The 22,072-nt window shown below is 37.9% G+C and overlaps 1 protein-coding gene across 2 annotated transcripts; it reads right to left on the bottom strand.

The window, feature by feature from the left end:
* Nucleotides 1-418: 418 nt before the first annotated feature.
* Nucleotides 419-19,569, bottom strand: Nup42 (nucleoporin 42). 2 transcript variants are annotated; one of them, XM_020177970.2, is made up of 7 exons: nt 19,328-19,569; nt 16,646-16,874; nt 14,645-14,739; nt 7,901-7,977; nt 7,100-7,186; nt 1,855-1,939; nt 419-1,301 (listed from the first exon to the last, which is right to left on the bottom strand). In XM_020177970.2, exons 1-7 carry the CDS (start codon nt 19,446-19,448, stop codon nt 736-738), a joined length of 1,260 nt encoding a protein of 419 aa, XP_020033559.1. In that variant the 5' UTR covers nt 19,449-19,569; the 3' UTR covers nt 419-735. The 2 variants fall into 2 exon arrangements, with proteins under 2 accessions (XP_020033559.1, XP_073921249.1); XM_074065148.1 differs by lacking the exon at nt 19,328-19,569 and adding an exon at nt 18,968-19,299.
* Between the last annotated feature and the right edge of the window lie 2,503 nt (nt 19,570-22,072).

The following is a 22,072-nucleotide window of genomic DNA, read 5'->3' as shown; positions in this document are numbered from 1 at the left end:
ATTCGAGGACTCTTCTGTAAGTTAGAATACTGAAAAGTCTTTAGAGCTTGAGACCAAAGAAGAAACTTATGGTCTCCTTACTATCTCCATGCCACAGATGGTTTAAAATATCAAAAAGAAAAATCCTGGGTATAGACTGTTCCAAATGTCAGGTTTCCAGACCGTTAGTTGGAATAATACAGTTGTTCACAGAATCTGGATCCTCTGGGATTGACTTCTTTGCATATTTGCTAAGATAATTAAGAGTACCTATCTTTTATTAGGTAAGGGTTTTTTTTTCACTTAAAAAATCAGGGGCTAGGGATGTAGTTCAGTGACAGAGCACGTGCCTAGCATGTCTAAGGCCTTGAGTCTGATCCCCAGCATCATATGTACACACACACACACACAAAACACTATTTAGAGTGAGACAGTAAAGTGGTATAGAATGAGAAAATCACTTTATTCAATACAAGTTTTCAGTTCTGTTCATAATTACAGTATAGAAAAATTCCTTTTGCTTGTTGATTTCTTTTGGTTGTTTTAGTTAGGCTTAAGAAAAAAAATGTTAGAGCTAAAATCCTTAAAGTATCACTGAAAGCTGTATTCTTCATATACATAAGTGTATATATGGACATATATGCATATATAGCTCTGCTTTCATATGAACCACTCAAGATTAGGGCTGGGGGTAGGGCTGAGAGGTAGAGTGCTTGCCTAGCACACATGAGCTCCAGGTTGATCCTAGTTGCCCTTTTACATACTTAAAAGCTCCACAGGTGGTGGCTTTAATGGAATTTTTCCCAAAGTAAATTTCTTGGACTGAAATTGCTCCAGTTCGTCTACTCTTAGTTGATGCTTGGGTGTGAATAGCACATTATCGGTAGTGTCAGTGGCACTGCAGGCAGACATGTTGTTACTGCCAAAGATGTCACTAGTCTCTTTGGAAAAAGCAGTGTGAGAATGTGAACTAGGACCACCAAAACCAGCCACAGAACTGCTACTTCCGAAGGCTGGGGCCACTGAAGCCCCAACACAGCCTGACGCCAAGGAAGCTGGAAATCCAGAAAATCCAGCTGATCCAAAACTGGAAGCTACAGGGCTCTTGAATGAAAATGAAGCAGCCAATGTGATTCCAGGCTTCCCAAATCCAAAAGCTGGAGTGCAAGTAGAGATGGCAGAACTGGCAGAGGGTACAGCACCAAATGCTGGAGGACTCCCAAACACCGAAGGGTTTCCAGAAGGGGCAGTGACAAATCCAGGGCTTGCTTTAAAACTAAAATTCTGAGCACTATCGTTGCTGCTGTTATTCACTGGAAAACCTACAAAAAACAGAAAAAGAAATCGTTATAGTTGAAAAATGTAGCCACATCACTCCCCCCCCTATCTTATTTTTGCTATGTTTGGATGATATGTTTATTGGAAGGAAAGTGAAAAGGAGAGAGGTCAGAACAACTCATAAATCCTATTTTCCTGTTGTTTCTGCTACTGTGATTTACCTTCACCTAAGAGAAATCTCAGGGACTTGGGAGTGGACTTTCACTTTTGCATTGCTACCTTCTTTCACCAGAGCCATCACTTGACAGGTGTACAGTGGTAAGAAAAATCTCAAAGGTACCACTACCATAGCTGTGTATTCTTACAAACCCCCTGAATGTACTTTTATAACCAGAGCTGTAGTGTCTGTCTTTCAAAGCACATGTCCATTCTGGCCTGCTTTTCACAATGCTTAATGAGCAAATTTCTTTGAGGTTCCATAAAGGAAGACAGAATTTATGAGGGTGATTTCAAGTGGTGATTCAGGGTTTATAAGTCGAAAGTTATGAAATCTTAATTTTTTGAATCAGCAAAGTCCTGCATTGCTTTATCACTTACCTTTTGACCCAAATGCTCCTGCTTGTCTACTTCCAAATCCAAATGCAGGTGCTGCTTTATTTACTCCATCCTTTATGTTGGAGAGCTTTAAAAAAGTATTCAAGTAATAAAATGCTTGATGAATAGTTCTCAAGTACCTTTTCTATACACTTTACAGCCAAATTCAATTTTAAAATGTGCATTTAACAAGTGAAGATAAATGTTAACATGGAAAAATGCCCATGTGATGTCGAAAAAGGTAAGATATAATGTTGTATAAAGTGTAATATCAACTAATAATACGAATATGCATGGAAAAATGTACATCAATGAGTTAATGGTGATTATCTCTGGTTGAGTATTATGGATGATTTTAAGTTTATGCTTTCTAAATTTCTGTAAAGAGCACATAGTACAACCAGAAAAATATTTTTTAACAATACATTTCATTGTCTATAAGGTTAGAGCTACATTTATCAAGAAATACAGGGCTAGAAGAGTGGCTCAAGTGGTAAAGCCCCTGCCTACCAAGTGTGAGACTCTAAGTTCAGTCAAAACCCGGTCCTGTCAAAAAAAAAAAAAAAAAAAAGGAAATCTAGATATAGGTGCAAAGGATTTTTAGAGGATACCCAGTCTACTCTTATGCTTGAACTGAAGTGGATTCACAATTACAGTTAAAAGCTTACCACTAAAATCCAGTAAGCATTTCCTAGTCCTTAAAAATATTTTATGCTCTTTCATCTCTTTTAAGTGAAATCTTAACCCCCTTTTCTTTTTTTTTTTTTCATTTTTCTTTTATTATTCATATGTGCATACAGGCTTGGTTCATTTCTCCCCCCTGCCCCCACCCCCTCCCTTACCACCCACTCCGCCCCCTCCCTCTCACCCCCCTCAATACCCAGCAGAAACTATTTTGCCCTTATTTCTAATTTTGTTGTAGAGAGAGTATAAGCAATAATAGGAAGGAACAAGGGTTTTTGCTGGTTGAGATAAGGATAGCTATACAGGGCATTGACTCACATTGATTTCCTGTGTGTGGGTGTTACTTTCTAGGTTAATTCTTTTTGATCTAACCTTTTCTCTAGTACCTGTTCCCCTTTTCCTATTGGCCTCAGTTGCTTTAAGGTATCTGCTTTAGTTTCTCTGTGTTAAGGGCAACAAATGCTAGCTAGTTTTTTAGGTGTCTTACCTATCCTCACCCCTCCCTTGTGTGCTCTCGCTTTTATCATGTGCTCATAGTCCAATACCCTTGTTGTGTCTGCCCTTGATCTAATGTCCACATATGAGGGAGAACATACGATTTTTGGTCTTTTGGGCCAGGCTAACCTCACTCAGAATGATGTTCTCCAATTCCATCCATTTACCAGCAAATGATAACATTTCGTTCTTCTTCATGGCTGCATAAAATTCCATTGTGTACAGATACCACATTTTCTTAATCCATTCGTCAGTGCTGGGGCATCTTGGCTGTTTCCATAACTTGGCTATTGTGAATAGTGCCGCAATAAACATGGATGTGCAGGTGCCTCTGGAGTAACAGTCTTTTGGGTATATCCCCAAGAGTGGTATTGCTGGGTCAAATGGTAGATCGATGTCCATCTTTTTAAGTAGCCTCCAAATTTTTTTCCAGAGTGGTTGTACTAGTCTACATTCCCACCAACAGTGTAAGAGGGTTCCTTTTTCCCCGCATCCTCGCCAACACCTGTTGTTGGTGGTGTTGCTGATGATGGCTATTCTAACAGGGGTGAGGTGGAATCTTAGCGTGGTTTTAATTTGCATTTCCTTTATTGCTAGAGATGGTGAGCATTTTTTTCATGTGTTTTTTGGCCATTTGAATTTCTTCTTTTGAGAAAGTTCTGTTTAGTTCACGTGCCCATTTCTTTATTGGTTCATTAGTTTTGGGAGAATTTAGTTTTTTAAGTTCCCTGTATATTCTGGTTATCAGTCCTTTGTCTGATGTATAGTTGGCAAATATTTTCTCCCACTCTGTGGGTGTTCTCTTCAGTTTAGAGACCATTTCTTTTGATGAACAGAAGCTTTTTAGTTTTATGAGGTCCCATTTATCTATGCTATCTCTTAGTTGCTGTGCTGCTGGGGTTTCATTGAGAAAGTTCTTACCTATACCTACTAACTCCAGAGTATTTCCTACTCTTTCTTGTATCAACTTAAGAGTTTGGGGTCTGATATTAAGATCCTTGATCCATTTTGAGTTAATCTTGGTATAGGGTGATATACATGGATCTAGTTTCAGTTTTTTGCAGACTGCTAACCAGTTTTCCCAGCAGTTTTTGTTGAAGAGGCTGCTATTTCTCCATCGTATATTTTTAGCTCCTTTGTCAAAGATAAGCTGCTTATAGTTGTGTGGCTTCATATCTGGATCCTCTATTCTGTTCCACGGGTCTTCATGTCTGTTTTTGTGCCAGTACCATGCTGTTTTTATTGTTATTGCTTTGTAATATAGTTTCAAGTCAGGTATTGTGATACCGCCTGCATTGTTCTTTTGACTGAGTATTGCCTTGGCTATTCGTGGCCTCTTGTGTTTCCATATAAATTTAACAGTAGATTTTTCAATCTCTTTGATGAATGTCATTGGAATTTTGATGGGAATTGCATTAAACATGTAGATTACTTTGGGGAGTATCGACATTTTTACTATGTTGATTCTACCAATCCATGAGCATGGGAGATCTCTCCACTTTCTATAGTCTTCCTCAATCTCTTTCTTCAGAAGTGTATAGTTTTCCTTGTAGAGGTCTTTCACATCTTTTGTTAGGTTTACACCTAGGTATTTGATTTTTTTTGAGGTTATTGTAAATGGAATTGTTTTCATACATTCTTTTTCCGTTTGCTCATTGTTAGTGTATAGAAATGCTAATGATTTTTCTATGTTGATTTTATATCCTGCTACCTTGCTATAGCTATTGATGATGTCTAGAAGCTTCTGAGTAGAGTTTTTTGGGTCTTTAAGGTATAGGATCATGTCGTCTGCAAATAGGGATATTTTGACAGTTTCTTTACCTATTTGTATTCCTTTTATTCCTTCTTCTTGCCTAATTGCTTTGGCTAGGAATTCCAGTACTATGTTGAATAGGAGTGGAGATAGTGGGCATCCTTGTCTGGTTCCTGATTTTAGAGGGAATGGTTTTAATTTTTCTCCGTTAAGTATAATGCTGGCTGTAGGTTTGTCATATATAGCTTTTATAATGTTGAGGAACTTTCCTTCTATTCCTAGTTTTCTTAGAGCTTTTATCATGAAATGATGTTGGATCTTATCAAAGGCTTTTTCTGCATCTATTGAGATGATCAAGTGGTTTTTGTCTTTGCTTCTGTTAATGTGGTTTATTACGTTTATTGATTTTCGTATGTTGAACCACCCCTGCATCCCTGGGATGAAGCCTACTTGGTCGTGGTGAATAATCTTTTTGATGTGTTGCTGAATTCGGTTTGCCATTATTTTGTTGAGGATTTTTGCATCAATGTTCATTAAGGAGATTGGCCTATAGTTCTCCTTTTTGGAGGTGTCTTTGCCTGGTTTTGGGATAAGTGTAATACTGGCTTCATAAAATGTGTTTGGCAGTTTTCCTTCCCTTTCTATTTCGTGGAACAGTTTAAGGAGGGTTGGTATCAGTTCTTCTTTAAAGGTCTGATAGAATTCAGCAGAGAATCCATCAGGTCCTGGACTTTTCTTTTTGGGGAGACTCTTGATTGCTGCTTCAATTTCATTTTGTGTTATAGGTCTATTCAGGTGATTAATTTCCTCTTGGTTCAGTTTTGGATGATCATATGTATCTAGAAATCTGTCCATTTCTTTTAGATTTTCAAATTTATTTGAATATAGGTTCTCAAAGTAGTCTCTGATGATTTCCTGGACTTCCATGGTGTTTGTTGTTATTTCCCCTTTTGCATTCCTAATTCTACTAATTTGTTAACCCCCTTTTCAAGGGAGGTTTTTACTTACTCCTTTCCTCCAAAACTTTCCTTATCAAACCAAACAGAACTTCGTTCATTTGGAAACCCCAATAACATTTCAAAAAAATCAACTTTTTGTGGTTCAATTTACATAATATGCATTCAATTTTATTAATATATTTGAATGAATTTTGACAAATTTTTAACTACTACCACCACAATTAAGATTCAAAACCCCCTAAAAATTTCCTTTGTCTCTACCCAGTCAACCCCTCCTTTTTCCTGGACCCCAGCAACTGTTCATCTCCTTTTATAGATGAGCTGTGTCTTTTCCATAGTTAATATTCATTAACAGATAAATGGACAAATTCTAGAACATCCATACAATGAATTCCTACTCATGATAAAGAGGGAATGAACACCAACACATGCTAATCCAGCAAGGGATGGGTTATCCCAGATCAGCTATGTAGGGGCCTAGCAGATCAGCAAAGAGCAGGGAATTTCCAGCCCCGAGGGAAGTTGTGCAGTTCCTTGGACTCAGTTATCCCTCCTCCATCAATCAGCTCTCATTAATGGTGATGATGGGCCATTTCTTACCTAGGGATGGAATATTTCTAAAAAGTCTTACTAAATTCAAATGGCATTACAACAGAAAGATGAAAGAAATTAGTTTGTACAAGAGTCTAGTCAGGACTATGTATCCTTGCAGACAAGTGGGCAGCATGTTCTAAAGGCATTTCTGTTTAAGACAAGGGATCCATGGTAAGTGTCCTTTGGTCACAAAAGTATACCTAAGTCTGAATATGCATTCATATTATTTTTTGAAGTAATTTCTTTTTAAACACAGAGAACTTTTAATACTTGAATTTATGTACTATTTCTCAATTTTCACAACTAGTACAACCAAAGCTAAAAAATTTACCCTAAAAAGTTTTTAATTATCTCTACTTTCCTTTCTTCTTTTTTGCGGGAGGAGGAGAAACTGGAGTGTTGAGACAGGGTCTCGCTATGTAGCACAGCTACATGAACTCATGATCCTGCTGCCTCAGCCCCCAGAGTGCCTGGCTAACCCTGCTTCTCTAACTGAGGAGCAGAGTGAAAGCAATTCTAGGATCTCAACTTGAAGTGATATTTTGAGTATGCACATATTTAACTTGTATTTTTTACTTTCTGGTTTGAACGCTGGGCCTTGTGCTTGCTAGTCAGGCACTCTGCCACTTGAGCCACAGTGCTAGTCCACATATAATTCTCGACAAAAGAATTTTTGCTTTGCTTTCCAAATCCAAAGTGAAATGTCCTCTGTGAAAGAGCCAATCAGAAGACACTTCCCTAAAGAGAACTTTCCAATACTTACCAAAACTACTTTAGTTGAGGTATTTAGATTTTTCAGTTCATTTATCCTATTTCTCCATTGATTGATTAACTGTTGGACAGAATTTAGCTGAAGAGAGAAGACAGAAAAATACTCAATATTGAGTGTTTAAGTAAATTTCTTCAATAGCAACTTCACATTATTTGCCAAACTCACAAAACATTTACATAACAGTTTTATGGTGCATAACTGTAAAACTTGCATTGACCTGTTCCTATTTGCCAAAGACATTTCAGCTCTGGTCGCCTCTTCCTGTTCTCTAATTCCTGTATCGCCTTGATCATCACAAGTACTGGGCAGCACAGTTAGTTATATCTGGGTAGGACATGAATATGTGTACTATTTGAAATGCATGATCATGACTTATAGAAAAATACATCATTTTCTTCAGGACTTCCCCTCCTTGCCCCCGCCCCATTTTTTTTTTTTCTTGATATTTGACACATGAGGATGTTATCTGTATAACAGACTACATCTTATTTAACTTTGTTTTCTTAGAATTCATTATGGGATCCACATCTATCAGATGCACAATAAATATCTGTCAAATGATGTAAGGGATGACTGACTGATGGGTAATTTGTAGTAAAAACACTGTTTTCCTGATTACTATAGTCAAAATATATTATCATCAATTTAGATAACCAATTTCAAAGGAAGTAACCTAGAAAAAAAAATTTAAAGCCTTTATCAACTTTGCCAAAACACAAGCAAACCACTCTAGAGAAAACAGTATTGACAGCCAATTTGCTACTGAGGTAGATGAATAGGAAACAAACTTACATAACTCTGTAAGTTATTGCTGGTTAAGAAGTTATGGTATTCAAGCCTCAACTCCTCTGGTGAAATGTCTGTAAAACCTGAAGTGAGGAATCAAACCAAATAATTTTGATAGTAAAGTTTGAGGTGCTAGACAAGAAAATATGTTGACGGTGATTATCAGAAAATTTTCATAATCATAAGGAAAAAATTCTAAGTGTACACTCTTTCATGTCTAATAAAGTATAAAACTAGAGTAAAATACAGTTATTTCATCTTTGAATGGGGGAGAATTTTCTAAAGATGAGTGGAAGGAATAACAAAGAAAATATCTGACTACGTATACATTCAAACTTCGGTCTAAAAAAATCCTTTCAGAGTCTACAATAAAATTAAAAGGCTCAATTCCAGCTATTTGGGAGATGGAAATAGAGGGAGGAACACTGTTTCAGGCCCGTTCAAAAAGTTAGTGAGATCCATCTCAACAAATAAGCTGGGCATTGTGGTGCATTCCTGTGGTCCCAGCTAATTGTGAGGCTGTAGACAGGTAGGAAGGTCATAGACCAACTCCAGGCAAAAACACAAGATCTTATCCAAAAACTAAAAGAAAAGAAAAAAGGGAGATGGGGTAGTCCCTGGACATGTGGCTCAAGTGGTAGAATTCCTTCCTTGTAAGCATGAAGCCCTGAGTTCAAACCCCAATACTGACAAAAAGAAAAAGAAAGAAAAGAACTTCACAAAAAATTCAAATAGCTGTAAATAAATGAAATAAAGTTAATTTTAAACTTAAACTAGAGATAAAAGGCTTCCTTTATCAGACTAGCAAAAATTAAAAATATGATAGCTATTACTACTCAGGATGAAGTAAAACAGATAGTCTCCTAAACAGCTGTTAAGGGAACTTTCCTGAAGGGAAAACTGTCAGTAAGCATCACAAGCATTAAAAATGTTCAACTTGGGCTGGCAGAGTGGCTCAAGTGGTAGAGGGCCTACCTAGCAAGTGTGGAGGCCCTGAGTTCAAACCCCAGTGCCACCAAAAAAAAAAAAAAAAAAAGTATTCACAGTCTTTGAGCTACATTATAATTTCTAGGATTTAACCTCAGGATACAATTATGTATGTAAACAAAGGGTGTTATGCATAAGGATGTTCATTCCAGTATTTCTAGTAATAGAGACAACACAAAAAAGTAGAATATTGAGCTGGGGGGTATGGTTCAGTGGTTGAGTGCTTGCCTAGCATACACAAGGCCCTGGGTTCTATACCCAGCACAGCAAAAACAAACCAAACAAAAAATCTTAAACAACTAAAATATGGGGTGAATATGGTGGATGTATTTTGTGCTCAAATATGAAAATAAGAGAATGAAACCTCCTCCCTAACAAGAAGGAGGGGGAAGAGAGAGAGAATGATGGAGGGGATAAATCTAACTAAGATATATTGTAAGCAACTATGTAAATATCAGTGTATCCCTCTGTAAAACTATTATATGCTAATAAAAAACAGACTTTAAAAAACTAGACTATAATTTTAATTTTATACTTATAAGCAAGATATATGTTTGTATTATATGTTTTGAAAGAAATGTTTCAGTTGTTAATTTTGTGATATCAGGTGATTTTTATTTTATTTATGTATTATTATACTTGTCAAGTTTTCTATAGGAACAGTTACAACTTTTATAATTAGGAAAACTTATTAAGAAAAGAAAAAAGTGTTCATGATATTTCCTACAGAGAATTCCTTGTAACCAGATGCCATTGATCCAATAACACCCAACTACCCTAGGACAAAAAGCCCCTAGGAAACACACTGGATTTCCTTCTTATCCATATCTAGTATATTAGAATCCTGCCACTTCAGGCTCCAAAACAGAACTAAAATGTGACCAATTCTTATCCACTGCTGACAGCTGTAATCTGATCACCAGCAGTGATTTCCTAATATGTTTCCCTGCCTCTACTCTTGCCCCTGCTCCCACAGACCATTTGCTCCCCTACCCTACAAGTATTTGCTAATCAGACCATATCCCCTCCTGCTTAAAGTTCTTCATATTTGCCTACCCAGTGCAATTAGGCCCAAAGTCATTTTGCTACCTCTTTGGCTTTATGCTGTATTACTCCTTCCCTTGTTTACTTGTCTCCAAATTGACTTATGTACCCAAACATGCCAATCTTATTCCCACATCCAGGCCTTTTCAGTTAGCTGTAATACTACTAGGAATTTTTCCCCCCCGAAATCTTCCCATAACTGGTATCTCTTCTTTACTCAGAACTTAGCCCCACTACTGCCACCTAAGAATGGACAACTTCTACCTAAAGGAACACTGTCCCCTAGTTATTCCCTAGTCCTTCCAGCTGTGCTCACCCAGGGTTTCTCATCTGAACCACAGCACACAGAGAATGATTTGCATAACTATTTTTCTCAATTTTTGAAAAGGTGGTACAAAAGGACTATTATTCTAGCTGTACAGGAAAAATTAATTCATTATTAATAATGGATGACTAAGGACAGCAGTTCTCAAAACTTTTTGGTCTCAGGACCTATTTAATTTCTTAAAAATCATCAAGAATCTGAAAAAGCTTCTGTTTACATGGCTTACCTATACTGATAAGTACCACATTTGAAATGAAAACAGAAATTTAGAAAATATTTACTAATTCATTTAAGAAACCAATTATGGTATGAAAATAGAACAATGAAACCAGTTGAAATTGTTCTAAGAAGGGGTAGAGGGGATGAGGGGAGTGAATCTAATTAAAATTCATTGTAAGCATGTATGTAAATGTCACAATGACTCTTCCCTGTATAACTAATATATGCTAATAAAACAATTTAAAAAAGAAACCAATTATGTATCCACATATATTCATTTTCCAAAAATATATAAAAATTAAAACAAGAAAAAAGTTAGTGAGATGAACAGTATTGTTTTATATTGGCAAATCTCTTTAAAGTTTGCCTTAATAGGTGATTGCTAGATTTTTTTCCCCTCCTTCTTGAAGTACTGGGGATCGAATACAGGGCCTTGCACATGCTAGGCAAGTGCTGTATCACTGAGCTCCATCCCCAACCTTGGATTCTTATACATGCATGTACATTCATTCATTCTGTTGCAATATGTAGGAAATGGTTGCAATGTGGTTAAGTACATGAAGAAAAACTCCATTCACATAGTATTCAAGGAATACTTGAATGCCCTTTTCATATAATTGTGGAATTCTTCTTTGACACTATACCACAACTTGACAAGTGGTAATTTCTTAAAGTTCAGCTTATGTGGACTGCAGGCTAATGTGCCTTTTGTATTAGTACATTAAAATCCATTGGTTTATCTTGTACTCAGAATGGATTTTCAGCCATACATAATTTTGTACTACCACACATTTGCCATTTAGAAAATACTGGTCCAATGGGTTACATCAAACTTCCAAGTGCTGGCACAGGTCATTACACAATAAAACAAAACAAAGCAAAACAAAAAAAGCCCTCTCACATTTGTTAATGTTGCTTTGGTCTCATCACAAGAAATTGTGAGTATTGCAAAGCCACCTTGCTCATGGTGATAGAAAAGAGTTTTCTATACTTCTAGTCTTGCTTAAAAGCTTGAATTTTGGCAATAAACACTGTCAGTTTTTTCTTTGAGGTGACAGGCACACTATTTATTCACTTCATTCATTTTGTAGAACATACATGCCAAATACCTAAGTCTTAATAACTATAGCTGTCATTCTTTCCAATAAAAAAAAACTGAAAAAAGTAGCTAGAGCAAAGCTCATAACGCAAATGCACACATAAGCGTTTTCCCCAAACATCACACTTGGGTATGAAGCAGAAGCACTTTACGTATGTTTCCTATTTTGTCATGCAGAATATTTAAAGTGTATACTCAAGGGTTGAGATTTAACAAAATCAATAATTTTTAAGTCTTCACTAAGTTAAAATGGCTACTAAAGTCTACTAGTAGTAGTTTGTTACCTTTGTCTTGATTCATTCTAAGAGATAAATGTATCAGTTTTATTCACCAATGCTTTTATAGCTACAGTGAAAATAGTAATTAATATCTTAGTATCATTATGGAAAAATAGTACTGAGGTTTTGAACTCAGGGCTGCAAGTGCTCTATCACTCAACACTTGAGTTATATCCCCAGACCCTCTTTGCTTTAGTTGTTTTTCAGATAGGGTCTTGTGCTTTTGCCTAGGTTGGCCCTGGATACCAGTCTTCCTATCTCTACCTCCTGGTAATGGGATTACAGCTGTGCATAATACCTGACTCCTGACTTGTTTCTTGAAACAGCGTTCTGCTTTTTATTTGTGGTGTGTGTGTGGGATCTCAGCTGCCTCCAGTCACAGCCCTCCCATCCCTGGGCTCTCAAGTAACTAGGATTACAGGTGTATGCCACTATGCTTGGTATGAAAATACTTTTGACCTATACAGTCTCTAAAGAATTCTCAGGGAAAAAATGAGGGGTGGGAGGTAAAGGAATAAAAGAGAGTAATGGAAGGAGTTGAACGGACCAAAGTAAAGTATACCCACAGTGGGCATATATTGAGAAACCCCTTTGAACATCAAGTTAAGCATTAATAATGAAAAACAGGACTGTAAAATAGGTACAGTGTATATGTGGGGGGGGTACTCGTGAGAGGGGGGATGGTGAAGGTAGGAGATTTAGATGATGGTATATAGTTGATGGACTTCATATACCTAAATGAAACAGAACTAAGAAATTTCCTGCAAGTGCTTTAAGTGGGACAGGGAGGAGGCTGAGAGGGAGAGACAATGAGGGCAATGTAATTAATGTATAATATAAGCCTAATTGGAATTGTCACTATGAATCCCCCCCTGTATAATGAATATATTCTAAAAAAAAAAAATTTGAATATATAAAAAAAGAAGTCTCAGGGATGCTGGACATGGTGGTGCATGCCTGCAATCCCAGCTATGTAGTAGGCAGAGATCAGGAGGATGAAGGTTTGAGGCCAATCTGGGCAAAAAGTTAGCAAGATCCCATTTCAACAAATAAGTTGAGCATGCTGGTATGTGTGGTAATCCCAGCTATGTGGAAGGCATAGGTAGAAGGATTTTGGTTTGAGGCCAGCCCTAAGCACAAATGACAGACCCTATCTGAAAACTTACTAATGAAAAAAGGTCTGGGAGCATGGCTTAAGTGGATGAGTGCCTGCTTTGCAAATGTGAGGCCCTGAGTTTGAATTGCCCCCCACCAAAGTCTCAGGGATAGGGTTGCCAGATTTACCAAATAAAAATACAGAGCACCTAGGTAAATTTTAATTTCAGACATAAAACAAGTACTTTATTTTAGTGTTAATGAATTAGTAGTCCATGAGTTATATATACAATAAAAATATTATTTGTTTATATGAAATTTAAATTTAATTGGATATCCTATATTTCACATGGTAATTCTACTCAGGGATCTATATTTCGTATTTTGAGAACCACTGCCTTAGGTTCACTTCTGATCTGATTAAGATTTAACACTTAAGTACTAATTAAGCGCTAATATCTAAACTGACTAAAAGCTTACTAGTTTATTGTTTTCTTTACAGAAATATCATTGTCTGAAATGATGTTTGTATTCTCTCCCTGCCTCAAGAACATAACCTTCGTAAAGGAGGAGTTGTTTGCCTAGCTTATAATCATATCCCCAGTGCTTAGAATAGGGCATGGCATGAAATAAATTGAATAAGTATTTGTTAAATCAGTAAGAGAGTAATTAAGGCATGCTGTGATAAAATACCCACAGAGAATGGGGAGGTAGAAATGAGACAGAGTGGAGATTCCTAATTTTGGGGCTCTGATTGCAAGGTATCTATTGTGGGTATCTGCTATTTCCTCAACAGGACAAAGGCCCAGGACCACCCAGAATGGGCTTGGGCAAGCCTGGTGGTCTAGCTGTTTGACCAGAAACAACTTAGGGACAAAAGAAAATGGAACAGAGAAGGATATTCTAAAGAAATGCTATCCTTGTAGCTCCTTATCTTTAAACATTATCTCTAGGATAGGTGTCAACATGGGCCATGTAAAATGGTTTTTTTTTGGTATTGGGGTTTGAACTCAGGGCCTACACCTTGAGCCACTCCACTGCCCCCCTCTTTTTTTTTGTGATTTTTTTTTCGAGATAGGGTTTCATAAACCATATTGCCCGGCAGGCTTCGAATCTCCCAATCTCTGCCTCCTGAGTAGCTAGGATTACAGAAATGAGCCACTAGCACCCAGCCAAAAATAACTATTCTTAGAAGGAAAGACAGGGAAGAATGAGCAGAACCAGGACTCAATGGCAGGCCAGTAGGCCAGATGTGTGACTCTTCTATTCTCTCTAGGCAGCTAGGATGTTCTGAGGTTTCACATGTAGTGAACCAAGAAAGCAGAGCCTCTTCCTAGGTTTATGGAGTTAGAATTGTAGTGAGTCCTGATTTTACTATTTTTTTTCATGAGAACTGAACAATATTCTCCAACTTCAATCTCTGAATTTGGAAGTTCTGCTAGAATACCTGGGTACTAACAATGTCCAAACTCTCCTAACTGCAGCTAAGTTGGTAATTAATTTCTTTATTTAGCATGGTCTTGGTTTCAGAAATTAATAGTTTTAGAATATATTTTTTAGAAACCCAGTATCTGGGCTGGGTTTATAGTTCAGCGGTAGAACATTTATCTAGCATGTGTGAAGGCCTGGGTTGGACCTCAGGAACCCCCTCTAAAAAAAACCCCCAAATAAACAGCAACAAAACCGCGTAATTTCTCAGTTACCTGAAATATTAGGTTTCTTTTTCACTGGTGAATAAACAGAAAACATCCACTGCCCCGATGATTCCCAAATCTCTATATCTTTTATAATTCCTTCCCTGAAAAAAAAGTGAAATGAAAAGAATAAAGGATTTTTTTCCCTGATTGTAAAAATTTATTATGATTTTTAATGACAAAAAATTTAAATTCTAGTAAATACTTAATTATGTTTTTCTAGTATTACTTTTTGAAGAATCTTCTTTAAAGTACTTGTTTATAGAAATATAAATTACATGGTGGATCAGGAGGAGTTTTAGGCCAGCCTGGTCTACAGAGTGAGTGAATTCAAAGCCAGCCTGTCCTACATAGTGGGAACCTGTCTCAAAAAAAAAAAAAAAACCAAAACCAAAAAACAAAAATAAACTATGATATGAGTAATTAATATTGATTTTCTAATTCACTGAACTATTAACCAATATACTTAAGAACTGTCAGAAATACCACACTATTTTAAAGAATTAAAATACAAAATACATATTCTCTTTATAATCTTTTCTGTTCATTAGCATAAACATCACTTACCATTTAACAGGGAACAACAGGAAATACTACCTAACTGGTAAAATTAAAAACTCATAAAATTTTCAAAATGAGCCCTAGGACATAATTTTATTTCTTCCATTTTACAATATGGGAAACAGACCCACGACCTTAACAGTTAATTTGCAGCAAAACCATAGATAAATGGATGGATTTAGTTCTTTTTTTGTTTTGTTTTTTTTTGGTGGTACTGGGGCTTGAACTCAGGGCCTTATATTTGCTAGGTAGGCGCTCTACCTACCATTTAAGCCTCCCTGCCAAGCCTTTTTTTGTATTGGGTATTTTTGAGATAGGGTTTCTGAACTACTTGCCTGGGGCTGTCTCTGAACCACAATCCTCCTGATCTCTGCCTACTGAGTTGCTAGGAATATAGGCGTGAGCCACTGGTGCAGGCTAGATTTAGTCTAAGTTAATGTTTCTCTCCATCCAGAATGTGACAATTAATAAAATGATATCATAGTGAATACTGTTATTAAATCGAGGGTCACAACAAATGTAGGAGAGGTTTGTTCTTAAAAAAAATCAACTGAAGCTTGCCTCGTACATACAACACCCTGGGTTTAATCCCCAGCACTACAGAAAAGAAACAGAAAAATAATTGTATATGGTACATAGTTCAAAATGTTCATCATGATTCTCATTTAGTTAGGGGAAGTAAAATACTAACCACTATATTGAAATTCTGTCTCTCAGGAGCCAAGAACTAAAGAAGTGTTACTGATAACCAAGCACTGTTTTGGCTCAAGTGGTAGAGAGCCTGCCTAGTAAGCATGAGATCCTGAGTTCAAATCCCAGTGCCTTGAAAAACAAAAATAAATTTTACCACAAATGTTCTTAAGAAATGTCATAAATCTACTATACAATAACAAAAGAAATCAAAATCAGTCTGAATAAGGTAACTGAAAAAGTTTTGGATAGAAAAATAAATGATGCTCTTAGTGATCTCCAAGATCACAGTTGTTTTGAATTACCTAAACTTACAATTTATAATGAACTTAAGCAGGATTAACCTTAGAAAGATATTCATAATAAATGTTATCAGTATAAAGTAGAAAAGCGTAATTAGCCCTAAGAAGGCATGCTACTAATATGAAGGAGTTTTTTTTAATGAATATATTATTATTGTACTGGGAGTATATTGTGACATTTACAAAAGTTCTTACACTATATCATAGTTGAATTCACCCCCTCTATCATTTTCCTTTATTCCCCCCTTCCCTGAAGGGTATTTTTAAGTGAAATAGTCTACTATGACATATAGCAAAACAGTGATTAGCTCTAAGTGATAGGATCATGGGTGAGTTTTCTTTTTTGCTTACTCTGATTTTTAATAATAGATTACTTTTTTTTTTTTTTTAAAAAGCTCTCTAGGAGCTTTTGGAAAAAACTAATCAAATGGGTATTTTCCTGAAGGCTTTCACTTACAGAAGTTTTTTTTCATCTTTCTGCTCTTCAGCAGTAAATGAAGAGAATGGGGTCTGAGATAATCCAAAATCCCTGTTCCTGCTTGCTGAAGCTCCAGAATCAAAAGAACTGAAAGATGACTTTTCTTGATCTCTGCTGCCCCCCAATGGTGTGGATTTGGAGAAACTAGATGGTTGGATGACACTGGAGTATCTCTGGCTGGTGGCATTCCATCCACGCCTGTTACTACCTAAAATCAACAAATAAAAGAACAATTTTATTGACAACTTCTCTTTTAAATCTTGAAAATCTTCATATTTTTTCTTATTATGTCTACAAATTATACAAAGGTACTTTACAAATTTAAAAAAGCACTATATTTCCACTAATTTTAAATGACAATTTCAGCCAGGTGTGGTGACACACACCTGTAAATCACATCTACCAGGGAGGCAAGTTAGAAGGATCATGGATGGTGGTCCAAGGCTAGTTGGGGGAAAAGCGTGAGATCCTATCAGAAAAATAACTAAAGCAAAAAGGGCTAGTGGTAGAGAGAGCACTTGCCTAGCAAGAGGATTCTCTGAATTCAAATCTCAGCACCCCCCCCTCACCAAAAGTCTTCATTTAAGATTTATATAGTTAGGTGTAATATCATCAAATCACATAATGGTCTAAATGTGTTTTTGTTTAATGAGATTGACAGGACTAGAAATCCATGGAAAAATAAAGATATATTGCTAAGTTCAGTTGACATTAGCTAATTAAAGAAACAACTGTTTGGTTGACAGGCACCCTAAGTCATAAGCTCCTTCAAGATAAAAACTGTTTTTATTACTCTTTGCTCCCCCATGGGGCCCTAAGTAGCAGTAGAGATCAGTGAATATACTGGACAATGAAAAAAGATTAAATTATACCTTCTGTCTATGAATATACGTTTAAATCTATTTGCTTGCCTTCTCTTTGGGAAAACAACACCTACACACCTATGTTTCACATGGAGGTCATAGAGGTCATTGATATGTCAATAAAGTACATTAAGTTACTCTACGGGGAGATTTCTAATACTTTATAAATATCAAAATAAGCCAATAGGACTCTCCAGTTTCTATATTGTCTTTAATCTTACTACTTCCTATAGGGGACTAAGATCAAAGTTAATTAGAGAATGGCTATTCTCTAATTCTGGCCAAATTAGAGAACAGCCATTAAACATATTTAATGGCTGAAATAATAGGAGGTACACTCAGTATTACAGTTCACCCCAACTCTAAACTACTTGATAAGTTCAAAGAGAAAAGGGAGATTGCTGGACTAGATCCCTGAAGTAGGAGCTAATGCTATCTTATTTTTCTTAAGTTCTAAATTCTTGAGGGAAATGACACAACTGTAGAAATTTACTTCTTTCTTTTGCATGTTGAATTTAGCCTTTGTAACTTTTGGCCCTATAATCCTAGGAGTATTAAGTTTTTTTGGGGGGCTTCAGTACACTATTCCATCTGTTGAATTTTATTTACATTTTTTACCCCATCCACAAGTCTCTCTACTCAACATTTACTTTCTAATTACTACATTGAGATCAAGTTTCGAGAGACTGTCAAATGCTACATTCCGTAGTCCCTGGACACACACTCAAGGTTTATCAGAGCCTTATTCTTAATTTTTGGTTTGGAATAATTCACTTGACCAATTGCAGATGATGCAAAAGAACTGTCTTCTACAAGTAGAGGTTTCAGATACCTAACTGCCATGCAACACAAGGGGTCAGATGAACAGCCCTAAAAAAGAGGAGCGAAAAGAGCAGCTCGTGGTACTTTAAAGCACTAAATTATAATCCTAAAAAAGAAAACCTAATTGTTCATCTGACTTTTTTTTGTTTTTTTGGAGATTGGGATTTGAACTCAGGGTTTCATGCTTGCAAAGTAGGGGCTTTACCGCTTGTGCTGCACCGCCAGTCCATTTTACTCTGGTTATTTTGGAGATGGGGCCTTACAAACTATTTGCCTGGAATCACGATCCTCCAGATCTCAGCCTCCCAAGTAGCTAGGATTGCAGGTGTGAGCCACCGGCGTCTGGCTTCATGACTTTTAAAATCTTGTGTTTTACTATTGGTATCCCTCCTCTCCTTGAAGACAAATGCTTTGACAACGTCCCAAACCCAGGGAACCGGTCAGCGTACCCCCACACTCCCTATTCTCCAAACCCGCAGGGTTCTTAACCGGGTGTCCTACTTTCGCAACTTTATCCCAAATTTTAAGGCCCTGATTCTACCCTAAGTGGCTTGCCTCTACCTTGAAAGAATCTCGTAAGAATCAGATTCTCGGTGTCAGGGGAGAAGCCAACCACCTGAGAAGGGAAGGAAGACAAGGAGTCTGGGTCGACTCACGCGAATCCTTTCACCACGGCCACCCATGTCTAATTTAAAAACTCAACGTGTGGCACTTGGACTCAGGGCCAAACCCTCGTCCTCACGTAGCCAACAAAACCAGACTTGCCCAACTCCAGGGCGAAACCATCCGACAACCGCGCGGCGCGGGTCAAGGTGGGCAGGGAGCAGAGGGAAGGAAGCGGAGACACGGCCAAGTCCAGGTCACTGGACCCGAGCGCCGCTGCGCAGCGCCAGCTTGGGGACCCACGCGGGACGCACGGTCCCCGTCGGCCGGGCCTTTCACAGCTCCGCTGGCGGCGGGTTACAGGGAACATCACCTGAGGGCTGTTGCTGTGGTTGCTGCCGCGCCCCGCCCGCACCCCGGACGCCCGGATGTTCATTCCAGCACCGGTCTCCAAAGCGGCACCGGCCTTGAAGAAAGAACTGACAAATGGTCATTGCGATGGCGTAACCGACGAAGCGGTCTTCGGTCAGCGTCAGTTAGCTAGCCGAGAGCCCCAAGCAACCGAAGGCAACCAGCCTCGCTACTGTGACGTCATCGCCTCGCGCCCGGAAAGGGCCCTTTCCCTTTTGTCCCGCCCTCGGTACGATGAAAGGCGTGAGTTATAGCCAATAGGATTTGAGAAGAGCGAGACTGCCCTGACGCACTGGACGTGGCCTGAGAAAGGGGCGTGCTTGAACTGTTAAGTGGGGAAGACGTGTTTGACCCGGGTGCGGGACTTCGGACTTCAGGAAGGCTCGCGGTCCAAAAGGAGGGGAAAGCCGAAGTAACAAACGTAGAACTTCTGCGAGGCTCTGAGGGGAGGATGGGCTGTGGTTTGAGAGACTGAGTCGTTCTTTCCATTTGTAACTGCTGAGAAAGTAATCACTGCCCAGTCATTCATCAGGATGAATCAGAGGGAATGTCAGCTGTTAACAGGAAACAATATATCTTTTTAGGACTCACTGCAACTGGAAAGTATCGTAATTACCCTTATTTTTGGGTGTTACTACCTTCCTACACGCATAAAATGTTGCTATTTGAAATCGTATCAGAAAGAATGAAACATCGCATTCTTGCCTGAAGTATTCTAAATTACTCTGACACAGAGAGGCAGCCCAGTTTTTACCCAGGTACACAGCTTCAGACAAGGGGTTTCTGCAACAAGCCACGTATCCTTAACTTGGCAGTTTCTGAGGAAATGTGACCCTGACCATCCATTTTCCAGTCCACACCTCATATCGATGCCTTCACATACGGTTTTGCTGTGGGCCTATCTGAACGGTTTTATTTAAATTTCACTTGAATTTACTCTCCCCAGATCCTACAACTTGTATGTGGTGGTGAGTCACCTCACAGTTCTTCTGCTGTATAGTCCTCTTGGAATGCAGAGTTAGTAAGTCTTTGTTTGAATTACAGGTTTGTCCCTGGTGCTTTCTGGATGATTGGGCTAGAGGTGAGCCAACACTCTTGCTCATGTACTTTTGATTGTGAAGACAGTGGAATCGACAAGAACACCACTGAGAACTATTGGCACAAATTAGTAGTTTATTTAAAAACATCAGTTGAAAAGTCAGGTGTGGTGGTACCTGCCCAGCAATGGAGAAGCTAAGGCAGGAGGATCCAAGTTCAGGATCAGCCTTGGCTGCATAGGAAGACCCTGTGTTAAATAAACCAACAACAACCACAAAGTGGAATTAATTTGGTTTGAAGTGAGATTATGGTAGGGTTACAACTACTGTACATTTCCCCCCCCAGAACCGTTTAAGACTGTTGGACACCTAAATGCCCCATCATGCAAATACTTACTGTATATTTCGTACAGTCAAGGCATTGTCCTACATAGCCATTACGCATTAATATTGGTGCATTACCACCATCTTCATTTATGTTTTGTCATGTATCCCAATAATGTCCTTTAAAAGGATCCAGTTCAAAATCATTGCAACCTTAGTCATAGTCTTTTTTTTAATCAAGGGATGCTGTGGTCTTCACATTGCATAATTATAATTTGTCCAATTACCTATGATGTTCACTTTTGATCATTTGTAGCTGCCAAGAAGCTACATAATAAAGTTATTCTTTTTGTCTTTGGTATTAAGAATTTTTCAGGGAGATACTCTGAAAGTATATAAACATCTGGTTCCTCATTAAACTTTTATTTATTCCTATCAATATGAATTTATGATTTTCAGTTTTGTTCAATGGGTTATAATCCATTGCTATATTATCATTTTTATTGTTTTTGGAGATACAGGCTCACTAAGTAGCCCAGGTTAGACTCAAACTCAGGATCCTTTTGCTTCAGCTTCCTGAATGCTGGGATATAGGCATATATCATCACACCTGGCTTCATTACTTACTTGAATGATCAAATCATTCTTAATTTGGCCACTGGGAGCCCCTTTCTCCTTTTAATGAAGGATAAAAGAAATTCCTCATGTTCTTTAATCATTACTTACTTTCAGGGCCCAAAAGATGCTCCAGACTCATTTTATACTTACCCTGGCTTAGGTCCTGGAACCAGCCATTTTTCCAAAGAGCCTTTGGTAGTACTTAGAAATCAAGGTCTAAGTTCTAAGTGTGCTTATTGCTATTGTAATGTCTTTGCAACCAGGCCCCTTCATGGATATTGGTAGGAAATATTTATGTGTAGACACCAATACATATTTCTATATCTATTTATCAAACACTAATAATCTGAAATTCTAATACAAGATCATGAGATTTCTATTTTCCTTCTCTATTTGTAACTTTCTTCTTTGATAGTGTGAAACTTGGTCTTCACTATCTTCATCTCCTGGTATTAACCAAGTTCTCTGTAGTCACTGACTTCTTATCCCTGAAAATGCCAGCATGTGTAAGGACTGTGCTGGGATCAGATATCTCAGACAATACTATTGGTGGCTGAAACCTAAGTGAGGGTGAGCATGGTGCTTGGTAATGTGGATGGGTGGACAAGGCCAGAGTTGAGACTGTCTAGGAGGCTGCTGAGGGAGATAATGAGAACCTAAGGCTGAGGCTTGCAGAAATTGGCAGTGATCAGTTTGGTGAGGGGTATGATGGAAATCAGGAGAATGGT

The sequence above is a fragment of the Castor canadensis genome, chromosome 2 (assembly GCF_047511655.1).
Source record: "Castor canadensis chromosome 2, mCasCan1.hap1v2, whole genome shotgun sequence".
Classification (NCBI taxonomy): Eukaryota; Metazoa; Chordata; class Mammalia; order Rodentia; family Castoridae; genus Castor; species Castor canadensis.
This window is presented reverse-complemented; position numbering and strand designations above follow the sequence as displayed.

Excerpts from the sequence above, each read along its gene's own strand:
- Nup42 (XM_020177970.2), bottom strand. The coding sequence starts at position 19,448 with ATGACCATTTGTCAGTTCTTTCTTCAAGGCCGGTGCCGCTTTGGAGAC. Across the intron at positions 16,875-19,327 it reads ACCACAGCAACAGCCCTCAG|GTAGTAACAGGCGTGGATGG; the intron begins GTGATGTTCCCT and ends TGTTGATTTTAG. Across the intron at positions 7,187-7,900 it reads GCAATAACTTACAGAGTTAT|CTAAATTCTGTCCAACAGTT; the intron begins GTAAGTTTGTTT and ends TTCTCTCTTCAG.